The sequence below is a fragment of the Lissotriton helveticus genome, chromosome 9, assembly GCF_964261635.1.
Source record: "Lissotriton helveticus chromosome 9, aLisHel1.1, whole genome shotgun sequence".
In the NCBI taxonomy this organism is placed as follows: Eukaryota; Metazoa; Chordata; class Amphibia; order Caudata; family Salamandridae; genus Lissotriton; species Lissotriton helveticus.
The window spans coordinates 496,554,949-496,578,171 of NC_136070.1; the positions used below are offsets into that span (position 1 = coordinate 496,554,949).

General features: G+C 45.1%; 1 protein-coding gene and 1 long non-coding RNA gene across 2 annotated transcripts in view; one reads left to right on the forward strand and one right to left on the reverse strand.

The window, feature by feature from the left end:
* PRKCH (protein kinase C eta) overlaps nt 1-19,990 on the reverse strand; it is a 667,780-nt gene extending 647,790 nt beyond the window's left edge. Inside the window, exon 1 of the mRNA XM_078660335.1 lies at nt 19,448-19,990. Coding sequence (XP_078516461.1) covers nt 19,448-19,807 — 360 coding nt within the window. The 5' untranslated portion in view covers nt 19,808-19,990. The remainder of the gene's footprint in view (nt 1-19,447) is intronic.
* The window catches only part of LOC144781468 (uncharacterized), a 44,451-nt gene continuing 31,345 nt past the window's right edge, over nt 10,118-23,223 (forward strand). Inside the window, exons 1-2 of the long non-coding RNA XR_013600993.1 lie at nt 10,118-10,932; nt 17,913-20,526. This is a non-coding gene — a long non-coding RNA (uncharacterized LOC144781468). The remainder of the gene's footprint in view (nt 10,933-17,912; nt 20,527-23,223) is intronic.

Here is a 23,223-nt window from a genome sequence, read left to right on the forward strand (position 1 = left end):
CACTGTAGGTATTGGTGTTATTTTAAAATCATCCTTACAGTGTTTAGCCAATGTCAGTGTGCACCCATCTGTGCCAGAAATAATAGCTACATTTTGAGACAATGTGTGATTGTTTGACAACCTTTACTTTTTCAAAAATATCCATTCCCTGATGTTACCTGGAAGTCAACGGTGGAAAAGGGGCTGCTGTTTCCTGGATGGTTCATTTTTGCTCATCTGCATTTTACCTAAAAAAACCTGGTTAAACTTTAGCTATTATGAAAGTGATTTATACAGATTTAGGTAAAATGTGGACATCTGTGAATGATATCCTTCCTGCAATGACTTGCATGGATTTTAAGGGATTTATAACAGGATTGCAAATGGAAATCAACACGATTCTGAGATGTTCCTGTGGATTCTGACTCGGAGTGTTTATTGCACGAATAAGTATTGTCAATTTCTTTATTTTCACATGCAGCTTATTTTTCTTTTTTTCTCAAAGGAGTTAATCTAATGCGAAATTAATTCAGTATGAGATCTACCTGCCCAACATGACGACAAAAGGTAACTGACTATGGTTAGAACCACATCCCAAAAACTAAAAATAAATGGCAATATGAGGGGGTCAATGGAACTAGCGGAGGCATTTACTACGTGTTTAGGCCTAGAGTAATGAGTCCCTATATCCAAAGAGTTGTATTCAAGGGTGTGTAAGATAACAAATGTATATAAATGAAGTATCTTTGATATAATCACCACAGACATGATGAACTGAAAAAAGTTGATGTATACTTTAAGCACAAAGCAGATAAAATATTTCCTCCAGCACATTCCGGTCCTGCTGACAGTATCACATTTCAGAACATAACGTGATTCCAGGGCATGTTTTTGTGGTTCTGTGTCACACCACCCCCCCCCCACCCCTGCCCCCCCTTTTCTCATCTGAATTCTCGCAAGGACCAACCATCTCATGGGTCTGATGCAAATATCCAGATTCCTTATAGTGGCTCACCAAAGTTGCTGTCATATTAATGAGGTGTATGTGTGAGCTATGTTGGCAGATTCGTTTTCTAATCTGTTGTAAAGTCATCAGTTTTTCCCTGGAAATAATTTGGTTTCCCTATCCTTATTTAGCTCTAATTGAGAGTATGGACTACATTATGAAACAAGATCTCAAGGACAAACAAGTCGCACTAATGAGCCATTTTAATGTTTGATATATCTATGGATTTTCTGAGCCTTGTTTATGCCATATGTTTTCAATGAACAAATGCATAATTATGCGGCATAACAACTTGGTACATCAAATAATGAATTAATTTCACTCAGGGCTCGAGTCGGGGGTACACGCAGGTACGCGGCGTCCCCCCATTCTTTCAAGAGGGTGGACGCCGTCCCCCCTGCTAAGAAGTTGGGCCCCACAGAAATATGCTGAACTTGTCCCGGTGTAATGTTCAGACACAGGGACACGTTCAGCAGCACCTGCACGTTGCTTGCTTTCCATTCCCAGCAGCAACGTGCAGGCAGCGAGGGAGCCTTTTGTCACCTGGGCCGAAGTTAAGGGATCATCCGGCCTCCTTTTTATTGTATATGCTGACTGGGGGCCACCTGGAACATTACATTTAAATGTAAATGTCACAGAGTAGCACTATTTTATTTCTTTTATAGCGCTACGTCGTGACGTCATGAGGTCATTTGCATATTGTCTTACTTGGTCAGTCCTCCCACTTCTTTTTATAGGACTTATGCCCTGATTTCACTTCGGATTAACTCCTTGGTGCTTGGTTAATAAATCCACAACTCACCCTAAAGAACTTGTAGAACGTCCCCTCTTCTTTATCATTTCAATATATATGTTGGTATGATGAGTCCTAGTGCAAGTGCATGAACCAGGTATATAAGAGGGTATGATGTCAAGTTATTTTATGTAAGGGTTGGGAGCTGCATGAAAGCAGGAACACGCTGCATTGGAGAATGCCTGACCATACCTACCGCCGCAGAGCCCTGCAGGGTCCCTGCTCTGTGTAAAGTTGACTAGCCCCCTGCGCGCAGAGAGGAAGGGCTGCATTGAGGGGCTGTGCATAGCAGAGGCTGTTAGGCACCTTATGCATCCTGGAAAATCTAAAAGCAGTATGTCGGCCTAAAAACCACATGTCCTGCTGTTAGTTTAAGCTAGCTGATTAGTTTATGCCACACCCAGTTTTGCCTTTGGGCTTCTTTCAAAGCCCTTTGTCCTGATCATCCAAAATTCGTCATTTCTGCATCTGGCAGAATTATATGCGATGGGCAGTGCTTGAAATGGAAAAATAGAAGTGCAGGTACCCTGTACCAGAATACCTGTTTTTTTCTGAGAAAGGCCAGTACTCGCCAAATAAAAGTATTACGTCCCTCTTGAGAAGTGGAGCTACTCTCCCTCTCAAAAAAAAAAAAGTGCTGGTACTTTGTACCAGACAGTACCGGCCCATTTAAAGCACTGGCGATGGGGGACGAAGTGTAAACACAACTCCTGGAATTCACACGCTGCTTATGATCATGGACCTTTATGTTACACATGATAACAGGCTGAAATAACTGGATTTTGAAAAAGTCGGCCGCTGCTAAAATATGCTACACAAACTACCATAATGACTGGAAAAACGGAAGCAAGTAGGCGGTAACGGCGAAAATGTAAATGCTGCCTCTACTCTCGGACAACTAAAAATATTCCTTTCATAATTCATCTAGTCCTGGCTTTGGGCTAATGAGTGAAAATGTGGGTGATTCTGTGCAAATCACTTTGCATGATTGTATGTAAGATTTGTGTACAGCATACATCTAATCCAAAGTCAGTGGAGCGCTGTACTGGGTTAAAAGCATTGATATAGCCAAAATGTGAGTAGTAGAGATTGAAGCTGAATTCCCGAAGCAGATATGGGCTACATGGTCATGATGTGGTGCTCTGTCTGCTCCTGCCTCAGATTGTAAGTACAAGTAAGGACAGTTTGGTTCTTCGGGTTTAGCAACCTGCAAATCAGTTTACCAATCTCGTTTTATGTTATGAAAAACCTATGCATGAGCAAATGTAGGGAAATCTTTAAATGCAGAAGTGAGGCTATTGAAAAAGACAAATAGTATCACAACAGCCTGATTGTACTTGTCTTGTAACATTCTGCATTTATTTAATCTGTATTTTTTTATTCTATTTTTTTATTAAGTTAGTGGTTTATGGATGTTTCAATACACCGAATAAATTTGTTAAACCAAGTAAAAATAACACACATGCGCATGTAAACGCACGCACAAAACACACGGAAACACAAACATGTCGGTGTACCTCATGTTTGGGATGGTCCTGGAGCATTGACTAAGATCTCAATCCGCAGAACATAAAAAACGAATATAATTTGAAAAGGACAGTTTTCAACCTTGGAAACAACTATTAATGTAGCATAACCTATTCCGTAGTGCTGGTTCCACCATCTATTTGTCAGACTCGCCCCATCTCTCAACTGTTTTACTTAGAACCTCCCTGCTGGTTTTCATCATGTCTTACATAGTGCGTGTAAACCTCAGCTCACAAACTGCATTTTAAGCATCAAGGAAGCACCGACGTCTGACAGGCGCTATCTCTCCACACATCATGTCAAAAAGACAATAATGTGAGGAGGAAAAGGAAACCCCGGCAATCTGTTATGTAATTGAAATCTACGAGATACAATGCAAAGAAAGAGTTGCAGAACGGAATGGCCATGGACGTCATTCAAGGGTCGGCAGAGGTCGCAGCTGCGACCCTCTAGCTTGCCCCTTGTGAGCCCTGGCACTGACTTTGCTACCCCTGGCCTCAGAGGTGGCACTATCAGTGCCAGGATTACAGAGACAGCTCGTCCTTACGGACGTTGGTTGGGGCTCCACTCGCTTTGTTTTCAGTAATTTTTTATTACACTGATAGTGAATAATATTACATTAGAAACTATTAGTGTCATACAACATGGAGCACAATTAGGAACAACATGACCTTCTTTGGGAGCTGAGGTGAATAACAACATGCTTTTAAATGTCTATTGTGTAAGTGCTACCTCATAAAGAGTGTATGTAAGAGTGAGTGTGAGTGAAAGTGAAGGTCAAAGGGCATGTGATTTCACTTCCGCTACCCCAGCCATTTTGTTGAGTTGACGTCCATGGAAATGGCACGCTAATTTGCAACTCTAACGTGCTCTGAGGCCATATGGACCCTTCACATTTCCCGCAGACTACAACCAGTAAATCAGGATAGTCTGTAGAAGCTGCTCTTTACTCTAAGATATACCCCTGAGTGCAGCAACTCACGCAGAAGCAACAGCCAGAATGTGGGGGAGCTGAAGTCTCCACCACAGCCGCAGCCCGTGCAGGTAAGTGCGGTGGGGCGGTAGGGTCGGGTTAGGGAGGGGTATTTCAGCAGGTGACAACAAGGGAAAATTAAATAAATAATCAATTTTCTCTCGTCATCTTTTGTCTAAACCCCCCCCCAACTTGCCCCACCGCTCTTACTTGCTCGGGCCACGCTGTAGCGGCTGGTGGTGGGAGTGCTGCGGGGCGGGAGCAGGGTGGGTGTAGTAAACTATGGAATACGGCCCAATGGAGGTAAGTAAACAAATAAATAAATAAAATGAATTTTGTTGCATCAAATTTGGCAATGCAGTGCATGCAATGAAATTTGTTTTATTTATTTATTTGTTTACTTACCTCTGTTGGGCAGTATTCCATAGTTTACTTCCCCCACCCAGCTCCTCCCCTGCCCGCAGCACTCCCACCACCGGCCGCTACTGGTGCCACGGCTGCTCTACCACAAAGTGTGAATTAAAAGTTTGGGAACTGTTCTCCACCACTGTATACACTGCTACAATTACGGCACCTTGGTGCTTCGTCTTTCTCACTACAAAAATAGATCGGTGGAGAAACATAGAAGCCACCCCACCTTCCACACCCATGACAATGGTTCCACTATGCCCTGCTGTGGGTACAAGGCATGGCTGCCAGATGGAGGAGGATAAAATTAAACAAAGGAAAAAAGTGGTGATGGTATGACCATCAAAGAAGCAATGATCATGAAAGGAAAGAAGTGAAGATGTACCAATGTATGGTGATGTCAGGGGAAGGAAATAGGTGGAGAAAGAGCAAACAGGAGGCATGTTGTGCCAGTCAATAAGATAATGCTGGCAATTTCAGGGATGGTGATAAGGTTTTAGCTCATACTGAGGCCAGTGACCGAATAATGGAAAATGAATGAGGGGGTGTGGAGGTAGGAACTGGTATGATGTGATGTTCTGGCCATGGTTGTTAAGATGTAATGAAGGAATAAATAATGGGACAGTAGGGACAGTTTGGGGGGAAATGAGGATAGGATGGTGCCGAAACAAGAGGGAGAAGGGTAGCTAGAACATACGTTAATATTGAAGGAAAAGGCTGTATTAGAACAATTAGATTCCATAGAACAACGATCTATATAGTGAGGTGATGAAAGTATCACCCAGTTACTTAGGGCCTGATTATGAGTTTGGCAGTGTGGGAGCGGAACGGCATGCCACCCTCTCACTCTCACACCACCAAACCTTGCCTCCGGCCATCTGCCAGATTATAAGTTTTCTTGTGATCTGTTTATTTATTTATTTATTTATTTAAAATTTATAATGCGCAACAGCTACCCGCAGTGGGTTTCCCGGCGCAAGGGATAGACTGAAGAAGAAAACTGACATCAGACACAGCTGAATTTAGCAACAAGAGCTACAGGGAATTAGTTTAAAAGAGTAGGGTCTTCAGTTTTTTTCGAAAACAGAGCATGTTGGTCTCGGTCTTCAGGGCAACGGGCAGGGCATTCCAATACTTGGGGCCAAGATGGGAGAAGGATCTTCCACCCATCTTCACTAGCTTAAATCTGGGGATAACATAATCACAATTGGCCGATGATCTCAAAGTACGCTGGGGCCTATAGGGTTGGACTAAACTTTGTAGATACAATGGGGCAGAACCCTGTTTGATTTTAAAAAGATAGCATAAGGCTTTGAATTTAATTCGACTCGAGATCTTGAGCCAATGGAGATCGCGAAGAGCCTGCACAGCCGAAGACCTCCTCGGAATATTACAAAGGAGACGAGCTGATGAATTTTGTACGACCTGTAATTTTTTGACAGTCGCGGCATCTGCGCCAAGATAGAGAACATTACCGTAGTCCAGGCGAGATGTTACTAACGCCTGGACTACGGTTCTCCTAGCGGCATGAGGCAACATCCAGAGAATTTTTTGGAGCCATCGTAAGGTAGTAAAACAGATGGCCGCCACCTTGGTGGCTTGTTGCCTCATAGACAGTCTATCATCTATGAGAAAACCCAGGTTACGTACCACCTGGACTGGTAGAGGGGTAGGACCCATAGTGCTGGGCCAGTGTTGAGGGCCCCAGAGATCTTTCTGTTTCCCCAAAATAATGATCTCGGTTTTATCACCGTTAAGCTTGAGGAGATGCCTCTGCATCCACTCAGCCACAAGTGACAAACCAATTTTCAAACCAGACACGCTGTTATCTTCAGTGCTGGAGAGGGAAAAAACGATTTGCGTGTCATCGGCGTATGAAAAAATAGTCAGCCCGGCTTCCTCTGCGATGGTAGCGAGAGGTTTGATGTAGATATTAAATAGCAGCGGGCTGAGAATAGACCCCTGAGGGACACCATACGCCGATGAACATATCGTGGATGCAGCTTTCTGAGAGAAAACTTGGAATGTGCGCTCACTTAAAAAGGAGGCAAACCAAGCAAGTGCGGGGCCATCTATTCCAAGGGAACGGAGAGAATTTAATAAGATGGAATGGGACACGGTATCGAACGCTGCGCTCAGATCCAGAAGGATGAGAGCAGAAGTTTCACCGCGATCGATACCGTGCCGAAGTCTCTCCGTTACCCCTAGTAATGCAGTCTCAATAGAATAGTGAGCTCGAAAACCGGACTGGGATGGATGTAAAAAGCCCTGATTTTCAATAAAAAGAGAAAGCTGCGTGTTAACATGCCTCTCCAGTATCTTTGAGAAGATAGGCAGCAAAGAAATAGGTCTGAAGTTGGCAAGGTTTGATGTGTCCGCACCAGCCTTTTTCAGAAGTGGGACCACCATCGCATGCTTCCAGTCCTGTGGCACACGAGACTCACTCAGGGAGGTATTAAGAAGTCTCATAAGAGGGCGCCGACACTCAAAATCGAGCAACTTAAGGATTTTAGCAGGCACCGGATCACGCGGTGAACCAGATCTTACACTGTTCAGGCAGGCGAGGAACGAGTCATCATCAAACAGAAGCCAGTTAGTTATCTTTGCCCCTAGAGACAGAGGTACAGTCATAGTCGCACACCCCAGTTGAGACTGAGTTGCTGTGTTAGAGGCACTCATGGAGTTGTTAATACGCTCAACTTTGGCGATAAAAAATTCCGCAATGGAATTACATTGGGCTTCTTCCAAGACTGGGGGGGTCGGTAAAGTATCAGCACCAGTCAATTTTTTAACCACTGCAAATAGAGTGCGAGGGCAATTCTGAGCTTGCGACACTATATTTGTCGTGTATGTAGCTCTTGCCTCTTTACACCTAGAATGGTATCCCTTCAATGCTTCTTTGTAAGCGATCTTTCGAGAAGCAGAGTAAGTGCGCCTCCATTTCCTTTCCAAGGCCTTACAATTAGTTCTCTGAACCTTTAAATCGGGCGAGAACCATGGGGCCGGACATCGATGGAGTTTGGAAAGTCTCGGAGTAGGGGGAAGCACGATGTTTACAGCATTCGTGAGCCAAGATGTAACTGCCAAATTCAGGTCTTTAAGAGGGGCTTCGTCATTTAAAGGACGAGTATCAAAGAGATGTTGGTTAAACTTCAAAATATCTAGTTTACCCCATCTATGGACTAGTTCGCCCTTGCCCTGTCTACTCAAAATAGGCAGTTTGATGTCAGATAGGGCGAAGTGGACTGCGAAATGATCAGTCCAGTCCAAAGGACGAGCACTCTGTGAGCAGTCAAAGGAAAGATTGGAAAGAATTGGATCCAATTGATGCCCCGCCGAGTGAGTGGGACCCGAATTGCACAACATCAGGCTCAATACCTCTAAATCACTTAAAAAACTCTTACTTAAGGCGCAAGAAGTGTCATCAAGATGTAAATTTAAATCGCCAAGAATAGTAAAATTTGCGGCTTTAAGAAGTAGAGGAGCTATAGAGTTGGTGAGCACGGATATCCAGGTATGGGCATTGCCGGGAGGGCGATATATCAAAAGGCCAGATAAAGTAAATTGTGGGTTAATAGCAAGTTTAAAAAGCGCTGCCTCACAACCAGGAAGAGGGAAAGTTTTAAGTTTGCAAAGGTAACAAGACTTGAAAATTATAGCAATACCTCCTCCTTTCCCAGAGTCTCTGTCCTGTCTCAATATGACATAATTGCTAGGGACGGCACACGCAATATCCGGGCCGGAACTACCATGAAGCCAGGTTTCCGTTAGGAACAGAGCATCAGGTTTCTCAGCGACCAAAAAATCAAAAATATTTGATTTATGTTTAGGTAGCGACCGGCAATTAATATTCCAGAACTGGAGAATAGGATGTTTAGCAGGAGGTACCTTTGTCCTTCTGCGACCACGCGAATGGACCGGTTTCATGGCCTTACAGGTAGACATTTTACCCGTACGAAAAGTACAACCTCCACAGTTGAAATTATGGGTCGGTAAGGAACAACAAGAGCAGGATAAATTAGGAGGGCGTAGTGATCGCAAAAACTCACCCGTATAGGACATCATAGGTACAGCCTGAGGTGCAGGAGTAGGCATAGCTGTAAATCAGAGTCCCTAAGCGCAGTCTGGCCCGGTCTGACGCGGACGGGCGCAGACGGGCAGGACTCTGGCACGACTCAGGCTACGCGAGAGGCGATCCCGCTGCGCGATCCCGCTGCGCTAGGCAGGGAGCTTTAAATAGGCGTCCCCTGTGTGCTTCTGCGCACTAAAGCGCTCCCTGAAGATGGCGCCCGAGCAGACAAACACCAACTACCCCACTCCGAGATGTCTGCTGCTGAAAGAGCCCACCCCGGGAACCGGACCCGCTCGAATAGCGGTGGTTAACAATTAGGATGCAGGTGAGAGGGCAGAGATTAAAATCAAGGCAAATAACTGAGGAAGAAATAAAATAATAAACCAGGTCGTTTTAAAATGCAAAAAAGCGGTGTGCGCACGAAGCGCTAGGCAGCGATGTAAATGTCAGTCAGGGCTAACCCTGAAGCAGCTCGCCTTAAATAGGCATCCCCTGTGTGCTTCTGCGCACTAAAGCGCTCCCTGAAGATGGCGCCCGAGCAGACAAACACCAACTACCCCACTCCGAGATGTCTGCTGCTGAAAGAGCCCACCCCGGGAACCGGACCCGCTCGAATAGCGGTGGTTAACAATTAGGATGCAGGTGAGAGGGCAGAGATTAAAATCAAGGCAAATAACTGAGGAAGAAATAAAATAATAAACCAGGTCGTTTTAAAATGCAAAAAAGCGGCGTGCGCACGAAGCGCTAGGCAGCGATGTAAATGTCAGTCAGGGCTAACCCTGAAGCAGCTCGCCTTACATAGGCGTCCCATGTGTGCTTCTGCGCACTAAAGCGCTCCCTGAAGATGGCGCCCGAGCAGACAAACACCAACTACCCCACTCCGAGATGTCTGCTGCTGTTGGGCGATCCTTTGACATTCTCACTGCAGTGCCTATTAAAAAGGCACCACAATGTGAACACCAAAGCCCGTTCCTGCATGGTATGGATTGTGCATTCCATGCTATCCAGGAAAGGGGTGCATGCAGACAGGGCGGCACACCATGTGCCCACCTGCATGCATCCTTAGGCCATAAGGGAATGGGGGCCCTGTAGGGCCCTCTTAGTTTCCACACTGCCACAGGGTTCATGGTGGGCTCACCACCATGAAATCTGTGGTGGTGAGGAAACTCGTAATATGCTTGGCAGTGCCGCAACGGCACCACCAGCATATTGCTGCCCTCAGGCCGCCACTCTATCACAAGGGATCGCTGATCCAGAGCAGTTGCGGCGGTCCTATGGCAGTCCGACCGCCGTAGCTGTAATACGGCGGTTGGACCACTGGTGCAGCAATCCCCGATGGCCACTGCACCTTCATGACGAGGTTGGGACTCCTATGGACCGCCGAACTCGTAATTAGCCCTTAGATTGTGGCAAAAACCTTTACTGAGACATGCATATAATATTTTTTCTTATTCTCCTTGAAAGGAAATAACTGATAAACAGGGAAAGCAATACATTTGACTAGGTCAGTAATCCAAAATGGGAAAAGATTGATCATTGCTAATTGCCTGGAATAAGGCAATGCTCTTTTACCAGTGAGGTCATAGAGGTCCAACCATTGTGATGAAAATAATCAATAAGTTATCAAATAACTGGAAACCAATGACATCGTGATTGCAAGGCCACACACACACAGCTCATAATCAAGCAGCACATAATCGAAAAAGAGTAAAGATATAATAGATACTCAGAACTGGATTCACAAATGTATTTCCCCAACTAAATTCAAATACAGAGCCTAAATGAATGCAAGTGCAAAATCCACATTCAGATTGTGGGAATCAGGGCTGGTGCAATTTACAAATACAACAATTCCACCAGTGTGGTGAAATGTCTGTGTTCACAATTTTAGGACTGGGGATTTGTTGTGGCTACAGGAAGAACCCAACTGGCAAAAGTAGGTGAGCACCTGCAAACTTGTAAATGTGTTAGTATGTACATATCAATGTGAGGTATTGTCCCAACCTGGACATGCACACAAATGGGTTACTGTAAAGGGCAGTTGTACGTGCATTTCAAGTGTGGGCATTAGATTGGACCACCCCCCCACATGTCTAATGAGATTTTAGTGAAAGGGGTTCCTCCACAGGGAACTATATATCCCTGGCTAAAAATAAAGACATATTTCAGAAAAAGTTCCATATGTTTTGATTGAAAAAGCTTTATTCGAGTTATACACTCATAAAAGCACAAGCATGTAATTTATACATTCAAACTCTTTACATACACAAAGCAACATATTGCAATTAAAATTCACAATTCATAGATATAAAATATTTAACAATGGTAATCAGTGCAAGCTTTCTCAAAAAGTGCTACGGCTCAATGCATGTTGGGAGATAGAACCCTCCGCCTTATGGGCTATGCCCAAAATTTATACAAACAGTACTCTTTACATACATTTAGCAGCATATTACAATTAAAATTAACAATTCACACACATAAAATACTTAACAGTAATAATTACTACGAGCTTTCTCAAATAGTGGTAGAACTCAATGCGTGTTGGGAGATATAGCCCTCCGCCTTATGGACCATGCCCACCCCAGGTATTTTGCTGTTCCTACTACAATGGGCATTTCGGTCGAGGTACAAATAATTCTCAACCCCTCGGCACCATTTAGTACACCCAGATTTCTACAGACTGGTGCCAGCCAGGATTTTCTTGGTTTTACATAAGCCTCACACAAGAATAGAAAATGTGCGATACTTTCGTTAGTGGCACCACATGTCGGGCAACATGAACTATTACTAGTTCTCCAGCTAGACGTCAATGACCTTAAGGGGAGGGAACCTGCCCTTAACTGGAAAAATAATTTCCTATCTAGTGGTACAGTTATAGAATCCCAATACTGTTCTAGGGCAGGTCTCATTTTGATTTCCATAAATCTACCCCCCATAGATTCTGAGTTTGCGCTCCTCCAGAGCTTCTGTTCAATGTAATCCCAGTATATGGCCTTTATAGTAATTTTACTGGGGAATAATTCTCCAAGCGGATTTTCCCAGAGCTTGGAGAATCCAAGCTCAGCAAGGGCGTCCCTAAGCATCTTCAGCCATGTAATTTTATGGAAGACATCTGATTTAACTAAGGCTAAAAACCCCTCAGCATAATGTCTAATTTCTGGGGTCGTCCATAGCCGTCTCCAGTAGAGGATAGGCCTTAGTCGGGCACGATCACTAACCAACCTCCTTCCTAGATCCAGACCAAGTGGTATTAGTAGGGTGCTTTGGGGGAGACTTGTTATTCCTCTCAAAAACCGGTTCTCGGATCTTTGGAGGGTATTAAGCCTCTCAAAACCCCAAACTTCAGCCCCGTAAAGGGCTGCACCCAAGGCTTTTGCGTCGTAGACCATGAGGACTGGTTTTACGGGCCTAGTTTTAGATTTTACTAGTTCAACCCGGAGTGCTCCTGAAATCTGCTGGTGTTTCAGCACCGCCTTCTCAATGTGTCTCGACCAACCAGGTTTACTCGATATCTCCACCCCTAGGTATGTAAAAACATCTACTACCTCTAGTTTGGTGTTGTTCAGAGATACCCTTGGGTGGGATTGGCGCCTTTGTCCGAAAACCATCAGCTTTGTTTTACTTACATTAACTTCGAGGCCTTGTTCATTACAGAACATATCAAATATGTTCAAGGCTCGCTGGAGTCCTGCCGGGGTTTTGGACACAATCAGGGTATCGTCAGCGAACATCAGGATCGGGACCCTGATGCCCGCTAGCGAAGGTGCGTCTACCCTTGCATCCAACATCCTATCCACTATACCATTGATGAACAAGGAGAACAGCAGGGTGCCATAGCACATCCCTGCCGCACCCCCCGATCAACTGGGAAATTAGTGGTAGATTCCCCATTCCTCCCCCACTGAACTTTAGCAAAATTGCTTTCATGGAGACGCATTATTAATGTAAGCAACTCAGGTGGGACCCCTATCTTACTCAGTACAACCCACAGCTTACTCCTAGGCACCAGGTCGAAGGCAGCCCTCAGATCTACAAATGCTACATAAAGGCTGCCTTCGCCAAGGAGTACAGTCCCCCACCGTAGCATAGTGAAACGAAATATTTGATCTACCGTGCTGGTTGCCCGCCTAAATCCAGCCTGGTAGGGGGATAAAGCATTATTCTCATCTACCCAGGCCATAAGTTTGTCGACCACCATCTTCCCCACCACTTTTTGGATAGTGGCCAGCAAACTTATCGGTCTATAATTTCCCGGGAGTGACCGATCTCCTTTCTTAAAAATCGGTATTATTATTGCCCCCTTCCATATATCTGGGATTTTGGCACCTTTAGCGAGTGCATTTCCCAGCACGGTCACATACCTTGCCCATCGAACCTTATCGTGTTTAAACATATCTGAGGGAATTCCATCTAGCCCCGGCGCTTTCCCCCCTTGCAGTGTTGAAATTGCAAGTTCAGCTTCTTTATTTGAAAATAAATCACCCTTGCAAAATACCACTGGGATAGGTTCTGTGGCCAGTATGTCTCTAATCTCTGCATACTGGGGTTTAAAATACTCAACCCATGATGCCTCATTAACATTGTTGTCTGGGTTGTTAGGTGAGCCACCTCTGCCCCATTTCACGATTTTCCAGAAAAGTCTGGAGTCTCTTGACCCTGAAGCCTCGAGTAGCTCCTCCCAATGCTCCTCGTCCCACTGTTTCTTAGCCTTACGGATGTTATCATTATATTGTTTCCTGGCGATACTAATCAAAGCCTTATCTCGGCTTTTAATTGCCCTGCCCAACTCCAATCGAGTTAACCTGCACTGCTTGTTAAACCACCTCGCCAATTTGATAGGTGCTTTTCTGTTTGCCTTAACTGATTTAATAAAATGCGGCTTTATCAAAGAAAAGAATGTGTCATGTATGTCCGTTATTAAAGAGGAACCCGGTATTACAGGATATGCTGTTTCCATGGAGGCGATAGCTTTATCAACCTCCAAAATAATGTGATCCAAGGTGGCCAAATTGGCCAGCACGTTTGGCCATTTCACCCTTCTTGAGTCATTAGCCATAACAGGTACAATCTCGCTACATGGCTCTGAGTTATCAGGTGCCACACTCCACCATGAGTGGGTGACACAAAGGGGATTATGGTCGCTTTCTAATCTACCCTTAATTTCCATATCACCCACTCCACACCATAACTCAAGACTACAGATGACGTAGTCAATCCTGCTTTTATTATGGCCATTATCGAATGTGCAATTTCCTCCTTGGTCGCTCTTTGTCCTGCCATTTAAGGCTCTCAGACCATATTCCAAACATAGCGCATTCAACAACAATATATCTTTTGTCCACCGCTTCACTGGGATAAGATTTAGGTTAGGGACACCCCATTGGGCATCTTCCTCCCGCCCTACCGGGTGTTCCGAATTTTCTAAAGGCTCAAATGTCCTGTTGAGGTCACCGGCCACAACCACTCTATTTCCCAGTGACTGTGATTCTAGGGAGGTGGATAAGGCTTCTAGGGTGGGGGAGTTCCCAACACATGCACCTCTGGCGTAAATGTTATAAATGTCTATCACACCCCCCTTTCCTAGTGATAACCTCAACAGTTGTAAATCCTTACAGCCTAGATCGATCACTTTGATTTTAACTTTTGAATTTTGCTTGATCCAGGCTGTTAAACCTCCCATAGGTCTACCCCTAGGGCCTCTACTTGCTGGTATACAAAAATTTAAATAGCCTGGGAGATAAATTGGATCACAGGCCCACGTCTCTTGAAATAGGCACATTTCAAACCCATTTACAAAATCTATCCAGCGTTGAGACAACAATTTGGTGCCCAACCCCGCTATATTCCATGAAAGAAACCTCCCCATGGTGTCACCTTTAGAGATCTCCCTTTCATTAACTACCATGGGCGGTGGATTAGTCAGCCTCTCACGATCACCGTCCTCTCCTGGAGCAGTATCTACACAATTTACATCTTTACCCTCGTTTGTACTAGTGCTTGATGGAAGTCTGGGTTCACCCCCCCAATCTTCCAGACATGCCATTGTGCTCCCCCTCATATTTACACAATCCCTATCGGTTACCACTTCATCTAATTTACACATTACATCCCCATTGAATGCCAATGTTGCCTCCGGGATATTTCCCCTGGCCATTTTTCCCCCAAAATCAATTTGTTCAGCTGATTTCTGTCAACATCCCCGCCTCATGTACCCTTGCCCATTGTAGGAGTTGTATGCCTGTTTATAATAATCGTTTGGTCTTGGAATGGGGGCAGGAAGGGGGCTAGCCTCTGGCCAAGGATGGAGACTAGATCTCGATTGCTCATTACTCCCCCCAAGATAAGTAGCCACCGGTCTTGGATAAAAGAAGGTAAGGTCCACAACACCAATCCCACCAATACTAATATTCCAACCTGGCCTTGTAATTAACCCTACTACCCTTGGGTCTTGGAAGTTGATTATAATACACTCACCCCCCTGTTTTTTTAAGGTATTCCCTATCCAATTGACCCTTCTAGCCCCAATAATCAAACCATCCACTCCCCCTGGCAAAGGTCTATTGACCCGTAGCCAATGCATGGCTTTGTTTTTTAGCATGTCATAGGTTTCTCTTTGACCTTCCAGTAAGGGTGGAACATTGGTGAGAATAGCCACATAGGGGTAGGAATCAGGGGTGAGCTGTACTGGGGGTATCCTAGTCGGGAGTTTAGTCACATTTGATATTGGTTGGCAGCGCTGTGGAACAACAAGGCACGGTGGGGCAATATTTTCCAATGCTATAATAGCATTATTTCCATCAGCTATAATGTTTCCATCCCTTGCAGAACCACCCCTATTTACTGTCTGGGAAACTAACGGCGCATTTATACCAACGCCATTATTACTATGGGTTTTGTCGTTACCTGACAAAGTGCCCAGTTTTATTTCCGTGGTGGAATATTTTTGTTAATGGTAGTGGCAGAGTTATTTGGGTTATCCTTTCTACCTTTAGCTACAATGCTATTAGGCTTCATTTTCCCGCAATTGTTCTTACTTGCAGTAGGCGTTGGCTCAGCCGTGTTCTTGCTATTCTGCCCGTTACCCTGCTGAGTAGAAGCGCCACTCGCAATTGGAGATTGTAAGTCAACCAACGTAGCACCTTCGTCTCGCTCGGCTATTTGTTGTTTTTTCCCGTTCTCCCCCATTTTATTGCCAGACTTAATTAAAGATTTTATAGAAAAAAAATTGTCTAGGCTAGCCTGTTCTAGGTGGTCCAGTTGTTCTGCTAGCTTTTTAAGTCTAAGCTCAAAGGGATTTAAAAGGGAACATAGTAATTTTTCCAACTCCAAGAGAAGTTCAGGATTAGATGATGGTGGGCCAGGGGATGCTATAATAATAGGATCTGTACCTGGTGATACTGATTTTGTAGGGGGCACCAGTATTATGGAATCTACACCTACTGGGACAGCTTCATCCTCTCCCGTTGTTAATACAGCGCAGTTCTTTACGGGGGCATGGCTTGGGGGAGATTTAGTGCCTAACTTCCTATACTTCCTTGCGGGTTTTGGGGGTTGACATTTTTTAACAATGGCACCCCTTTTCCTTTTAGGGCAGGGTTTAGATTTTATTGCTTGTGCTTGTACACAGGCTTTTAGTGTTAGATTTTGCCCATTGGATGGTTGACTAGAAGCATTTAGGTGCTCTACGGGCACAGTGGTAACTACTATGTCTGAGGAAAAAGTACCCAGTAACTCATTCGATAGAAGTAAATCATGCGAAATATCATGAGTAGCTGGTAGTACAATGGATGATAATGGTGTAACCAATGAGGGGAAATTTTGGCCTTGATGTTTCTCGAGAGGGGTTTTCATCAACTCAATCGACAGCCTGCGCCCGGCACGTCTTTCTGCCAAAGCAATCTCCCTATCAATATCCTGGGGCAAGCGTTTAAAATATGTATCAAGAGGGCCCATGACAGCTGTCTCCACCTCACCCATAGAAGGCAGCAGGGTGGAAGTGCTTGTTGAACAAGCCATGAAGCCAAAGCCCCCCTACTACCTAACAATATACTAACAAATCAGGGTACAGTAGCTAAGCAAACAGTTTTTAACGATACCAGCACTGTAGATGTTAGTGGGTTGTCCCAGCCCAGCCACCTTCGGCCACTGACGGCCACAGACGGTCCCGCCCTTGTCCCGGGCTTCTCCCGGCGCTACCGCGCGCTACCGCGCAGCGGTAATGGCTCTATCAATTTATATACAACTTAATGGGAGGGGGAGGAGCAGACAGGGAGAGCGGCCCAGGTGGTCACAATTTGGGCAGGCATGCGCTCCTGGGAGCTGTAGTCCCGCTCCTGCGCCTGCTTTCACTCGCAGCCCCGCCTGTCACTCTCCTTCGCCAGACACCGACTTCACGTTAAGGGCACAGAATCCACCCCAAACGAAGCGGGACCCGCGGAGCGGGTACCGCGAGAGGTAGGCTGGTGCAGATGAACTTTACAAAACACTCCGTCCTCGCGCTAGCTGCCACATAAAAAGAAAGCGTCCCAGTGCAAGTCCAGAGCACAGGAGTTTTAAAATCCAGGGGAGGGGGAGGAGCAGACAGGGAGAGCGGCCCAGGTGGTCACAATTTGGGCAGGCAGGCGCTCCTGGGAGCTGTAGTCCCGCTCCTGCGCCTGCTTTCAATCGCAGCCCCGCCTGTCACTCTCCTTCGCCAGACACCGACTTCACGTTAAGGGCACAGAATCCACCCCAAACGAAGCGGGACCCGCGGAGCGGGTACCGCGAGAGGTAGGCTGGTGCAGATGAACTTTACAAAACACTCCGTCCTCGCGCTAGCTGCCACATAAAAAGAAAGCGTCCCAGTGCAAGTCCAGAGCACAGGAGTTTTAAAATCCAGGGGAGGGGGAGGAGCAGACAGGGAGAGCGGCCCAGGTGGTCACAATTTGGGCAGGCAGGCGCTCCTGGGAGCTGTAGTCCCGCTCCTGCGCCTGCTTTCACTCGCAGCCCCGCCTGTCACTCTCCTTCGCCAGACACCGACTTCACGTTAAGGGCACAGAATCCACCCCAAACGAAGCGGGACCCGCGGAGCGGGTACCGCGAGAGGTAGGCTGGTGCAGATGAACTTTACAAAACACTCCGTCCTCGCGCTAGCTGCCACATAAAAAGAAAGCGTTCCATATGTAGACATGCCCACTTGTTGAAACTTTTACATGAATATATTCAGGATGTATGAAGAAAAGAAGAGATATGCTCCTCAAGTTATTGATAATTCGATAAAGGCCTACATTTGTTTCAAAATATGAGTTATCCGGCAAGTACAAATTCCCAATTTTTTCCAACCATCTCTGACACAGACCACCACAATGAACTGAAAAATTAGTCAATGAAATGATCAATCAATGATTAGAGGTGCGACAATGAGCAAAGAATGAGATGATAAAGGCGTATTAACCAGTTAACAATGGATAGTCAGTGAGCCTTTGATAAATAACCAGCAAGATTATGATGGGCAATCAGTGAGATGGCAAAGGTTGAGCCAGAAGATATGACAGTGAGTAATCATAAAGGTGATGGGTGTAATCGGTGAAATGAATTTTTTTTATCAATAAGAGGACAAAGCATAATCACTGAGATGATAATTAGTGAGATGAAAATGGGCAATCAGTGAGCTGACAATGGACAATCAGGGAGATGTCAATGGGTAATAAAAGGAATGAGAATGTGTAATCAATGAGATGAAAGTTGGTTATAGGTGAAATGACAATGGGCAAACAGAGATATTGCAATTGGTAATCAGTGAGATGATAATGGACAATCAGTGGGATGACAACTGAGGATCAGTAGATGTAATGGACAAATAATTTTTGAAGAGCACAATTGCTACAGTAGAGAAAATAAACTGTTCCTTTATAGCTATTTAGTATTAAATCGGTTACAACTCTGCTGAGGACACACAACATCTTAGTTTCACTCACAGAGCAACATATTCCACACATAAAAATTATTGGAAGGTGCAGACTAATCTAATTTACAATGGATGAACCAACAAAAACCAACGAAAAATACATTATGCAGTGTCTTAAAGTGGTACTGTAAGTGAGAATTTAGTTTGTGCTTATGAGGCAATCGTGGAGTTTGGTATGTGGATGAAAAGAAGATGGCATGAAGTGTTTGGCATCCATGTGTGTCACAAAACCATTTTTCTTCACTAAAGTGTTGACACTGCCTGAAAACAACTATGCAGAATAAAATCCAGAATGTCACAGAAAAGCAAATAAATGTTAGGCTGGAGGCCATTGAACCCGAGGATCACAATCACAAAAAAAACCTTCTTCAGCTTGTCTATGTGCTACAAAGTGCTTGGCTGTTTCATTGAAGTGAAAAACACGATATAAAGGAAGGTAGTAATTTATGGTAAGGACATTAAACCCAGCAGTAGACTTAACAGTTGCAAATGCACTTTCTTCAATAAGGTCACCAGGGATATATCACAAAGGACATAATGTTCCAATCATATGATTTTAACAACCTAATGCAATCTGGGAGTGGATAGCTTCCCTCCCATTAAAAAAAATTGTTCTACAATATCAGATTTAAATGTTTCATAAAATGGAAACCTGTGTCTGGCACATGATGTCTTCATCTCATCCTATCAGCTGGTAAGCAATTGTACATTAAAACTTGATAGATGAAGGCATGACTTACCCAATCTTCAAATTTGTCTTTCCCTTCCATTTTCTTGTGCAAGTCACAAAATGAAATATTGCAGTTAGCCACAAAATCATCATATCCTATTGGGGTATCATGGAAAACAGCCAGCTCCATCCTGTTGCCGTCGTTGACGTTGATGTCGAACTCCTCGTTGTAGGTGGGCTTGTTGGTCCGGTGCTTGATGCTGGTCTGCCCAATCCGAATCTCGTCCACATTGACTGCGATGTAAGGGTCCAGCAAGTTAGACGACTTCTTGAACACGGAGTGCCTCTGCGACCACCGCGTGGGCTGCAAACCCACTGCCTCTCGGATCTTGAGCTTTAAATATCCATTGAATCGCATGGTGGTGGCCATTAGGTCGCCTCAGGCCAGTAAAAGCAAATGTACCTGCAATCCTGAGGAATTTGAGAAAGGTGCCTTCTCCCAACCTCACTGCCTGCTAAGAGGCAACCATAGATACGTCAATAAAAGGGTGTTATAGTAAAGGCAGTGGATCTAGATATAACCAAAACGTCATTACAAGAAAAAAAGACAAATGAGATGTCGTCACCAAGTTAAGGAAATCCAAAAATGAAGAAGAGGGCTTTAAATAAAGCAGCATATATGTCCAGACTGCAAAACTGGGGCAGTGGAAGGTGACCTTTGAAGCTGGACCTGTGCGTGCATGAAGGACCTCCCGACCACGCAGATATCCTGATAAAAAAAATTCCAGGAGATCTGGTTTATTTTCCAAATTGAGGCGAGAATCTTGTCACAACGTCTGCAAGCGACCCGCTCTCTCGATAAAGCTCAGCGAGCGGCGCGCTCTCTGTGTCTGTGAACCAGGAAGCAGCTGAGAGCCTGTCAGAGAACCGCGAGGCGGCGGGGAGGAACCGGGGAGAAAAAAAATAACAAATGCCTTCACAGCGAGTCCTGGCACTGGGACAGGAAAGCAGAACGCAGCAAGAAGGTGCGTCAGGGGCAGCAGCCAGAAGCCTCTGCTCGCCGTGGCCACCCCTGGAGCTCGTCTTTGCCACATATCATCGTTCCGCTGTGGCTAAAATGAGGACGACAAGTGGCTAGGAAGTAAACAGGTAGGTAGATAGGTGTGTCAGGGCAGCAAGAGTTTTGCAAGAAGGGGCGGAGTGTGAAACTCTTAGAGGCTCGGAAAAGTCGCCGCCCTACACCTGCACGTTTACAAATATGATGGCAGGGAATAGAAGGGCGCGCAACGAAGCGAGCACGTTTCAAGCTGCTTGAACGGTATTTTAATTAGAGCAGATAAATTGACTTTATACTCTACAAGCCAGCGTGGAGAGGCAGATGTTCAACACCAAGCTTGGGAAACAAAAATTAATTATAACCCCACTGAGGCGCGTGTGAGTTTTTGATTGCAGAGGAAGCTGTGGTAGTCATATTGCCTCCACAAGCGCATTAACCCAGCGAGCTATTTTACCGGCTTAAGCCAGCGTCTGGTGCATTTCATTTAGGGCCCCTTCATTCTCGGTGCTTTCTCATATTGTACGCTCAGCTGTCAAACCAGCAAACGTGCTAATAGTGTGCCTTACTGCAGGACCGGATTTAGCGCTGGTGGCGCCCCCAAACCCAGTGACCGCCTCCTCAGATTCTCTCACTTCCACAGGCCAAAAGTGTCCCCGTCTCTCCTAACATAATATATTGCTGAACACAGCAAACCCCCTGATGCCAGCGACCCCCTCCACAGGTCAGCGCCCAGTGCGACCTGCACCAGTCGCACTGCCCTAAAGCCGGCCCTGCCTTACTGTCCATACCAGGGAACGCTTCAAGTTAAAGTTCTGGATCTATAATTTGATCAAAATCGAGCAGGCATATGTTGTAGGTATGTATCTCAGTGCAGAGCGAGCTCTCCAATGAGCATAGTATTCTGCTCAGAGAGTTATCCACTCTCTGGGCCGGATTTATTTTTTTGCATATTTTTAGAGCACAAACTCGACCCAAAGGTATTGGAGCGCTTTACATGAGCACTGGTTACTTACACATTCAGGGAGATTAAGTGATTTGCTCGGAATCACAGGATGTGGACAGGACCCCAAGGCTCGAACCCTGGTTTCCAGCACCAAAGTCAGCAGTCTAGCCCACGAACCACATTTCTGACATAAGTCAGATAGTCTCCGGCTGCGGCAATGTCAGACAGACATGAGACCACCCGACATCGTAATCAGGCCCTTAGTGTTCTATCATGGAGCTCTGTATTCTTTCATGGAATGGGCATCTTTTGTGTGGTGTGGTCCTCATCACATGCTCATTGTGTATTATACTTTGCTTATGTTTGAATGTGGCTATCATGGCCTGTGCTGCCCTTGGTGTTGGTTAGCACAGCTACTGCTGAGCGGCTGATGCTGAAGGTGCGTTGACTGTGGGCTCCATTTATACGTCTACTTGTTGTTGCAATAAATATACAGTGGAAAACCTGCCTGAATTTAGTGTGGAATTCCTCTTGCAACAGCACTCTAGAAGGGATAAAGTAAAAATAAATCTTTACCGGTTGACCTGTACACACATTCGCAGATCAACCTTGAGAGCAGGCGCGCAACACCCATTGGGCTCACCGGCCTTCAGCTCCCCCCCCCCTCGTTTCTGTCAGCCTAGGCTGAGACAGTTTCGCAGGCTGGCGACGTCTAATTGCAGCCGCACCCAAGTACTTCACAGGTCTTTAAAAGACCATTTACGTGTAAATGAGGCTTTTGTTGTGTTGTCATCCCTTTTTACAGCCACTCTGGTTACGGCTGGAAGAATTAGTCCCCCCCAAATCTTTTTCAGCCCCCCCCCGAAATTTGGCTCCAGTTTCCCGCCTGCTTGAGAGCACTGTAAGAGTAGGCCCCAGAGTCGTAGCCATAACTATATTTGGGGGGTATTGGTTGAGGGGGGCATGGTCACCACTAATGAAAGCATGAAGTGAGTGTTTTATGGTTCCAGGGGAGGAGTTCCTTCTTCAAATAATTTTGAAAACGCGAGCATTATTATTATGTATGATTTTTAAAGTACACAGTTTTATCAGGAACATTTTACATGATGATATTGTTCTACCCCAAAGCTTTCTGGGCAAAGAACCTAGTTGCATATCTTTAGTGTTCATTTTATTTTGAAAGCATAGAATCGCCAGTTTTGCTTTCAAGCTTCTGCAAGTATTTACAACTAACCAGAGAGCATTCTGGGAGCAGTATAGCTAGCCCCATAATGTTAAACTTTGCAAACATGTGTATAAATCTTTTCTTGAACCACTGTCAGTAGTTTAAGCCAAGCTCACAGCATCTCCTTAAAGTGCTCACCCTATAATAAAGGCTTTGCATTAATAACCCATAAATATAAGTTTGAACAGCATGAGCATATGAGTAAAAATATTAACTTTAACTGTGAACACTGTTCTTCACAAATCTATACTGTGGAATATGAACTGGCAGTCAAAGGGGTTACTGCTTCAGGGGCATGAGCCTACTTGACCAAAGGACAAAATACACATAAAACCTGTCCTTGGTGCCAATTTGTCCTGGTTGTTGGTAACAAGAATCCCATACTCCAGTGGAATATGAAAATGTAAGCAAACGAGTTGTAGGATATGGTGAAACTCAAAGCACCTTAGGCCAGGAACATTGATCATAACCTGATAGAGGGAAAACAGTGTATTAGTACAACAATCCCACCTCAATTTTGTTATCCATGACGTGCGCTAGTGTACACTGTTGCGTTGCTGAAAGAGATCCAAGGAAATGCTGGAGGGTGTTAAGAAAATCATAGAAAGCAAGAGACCATGA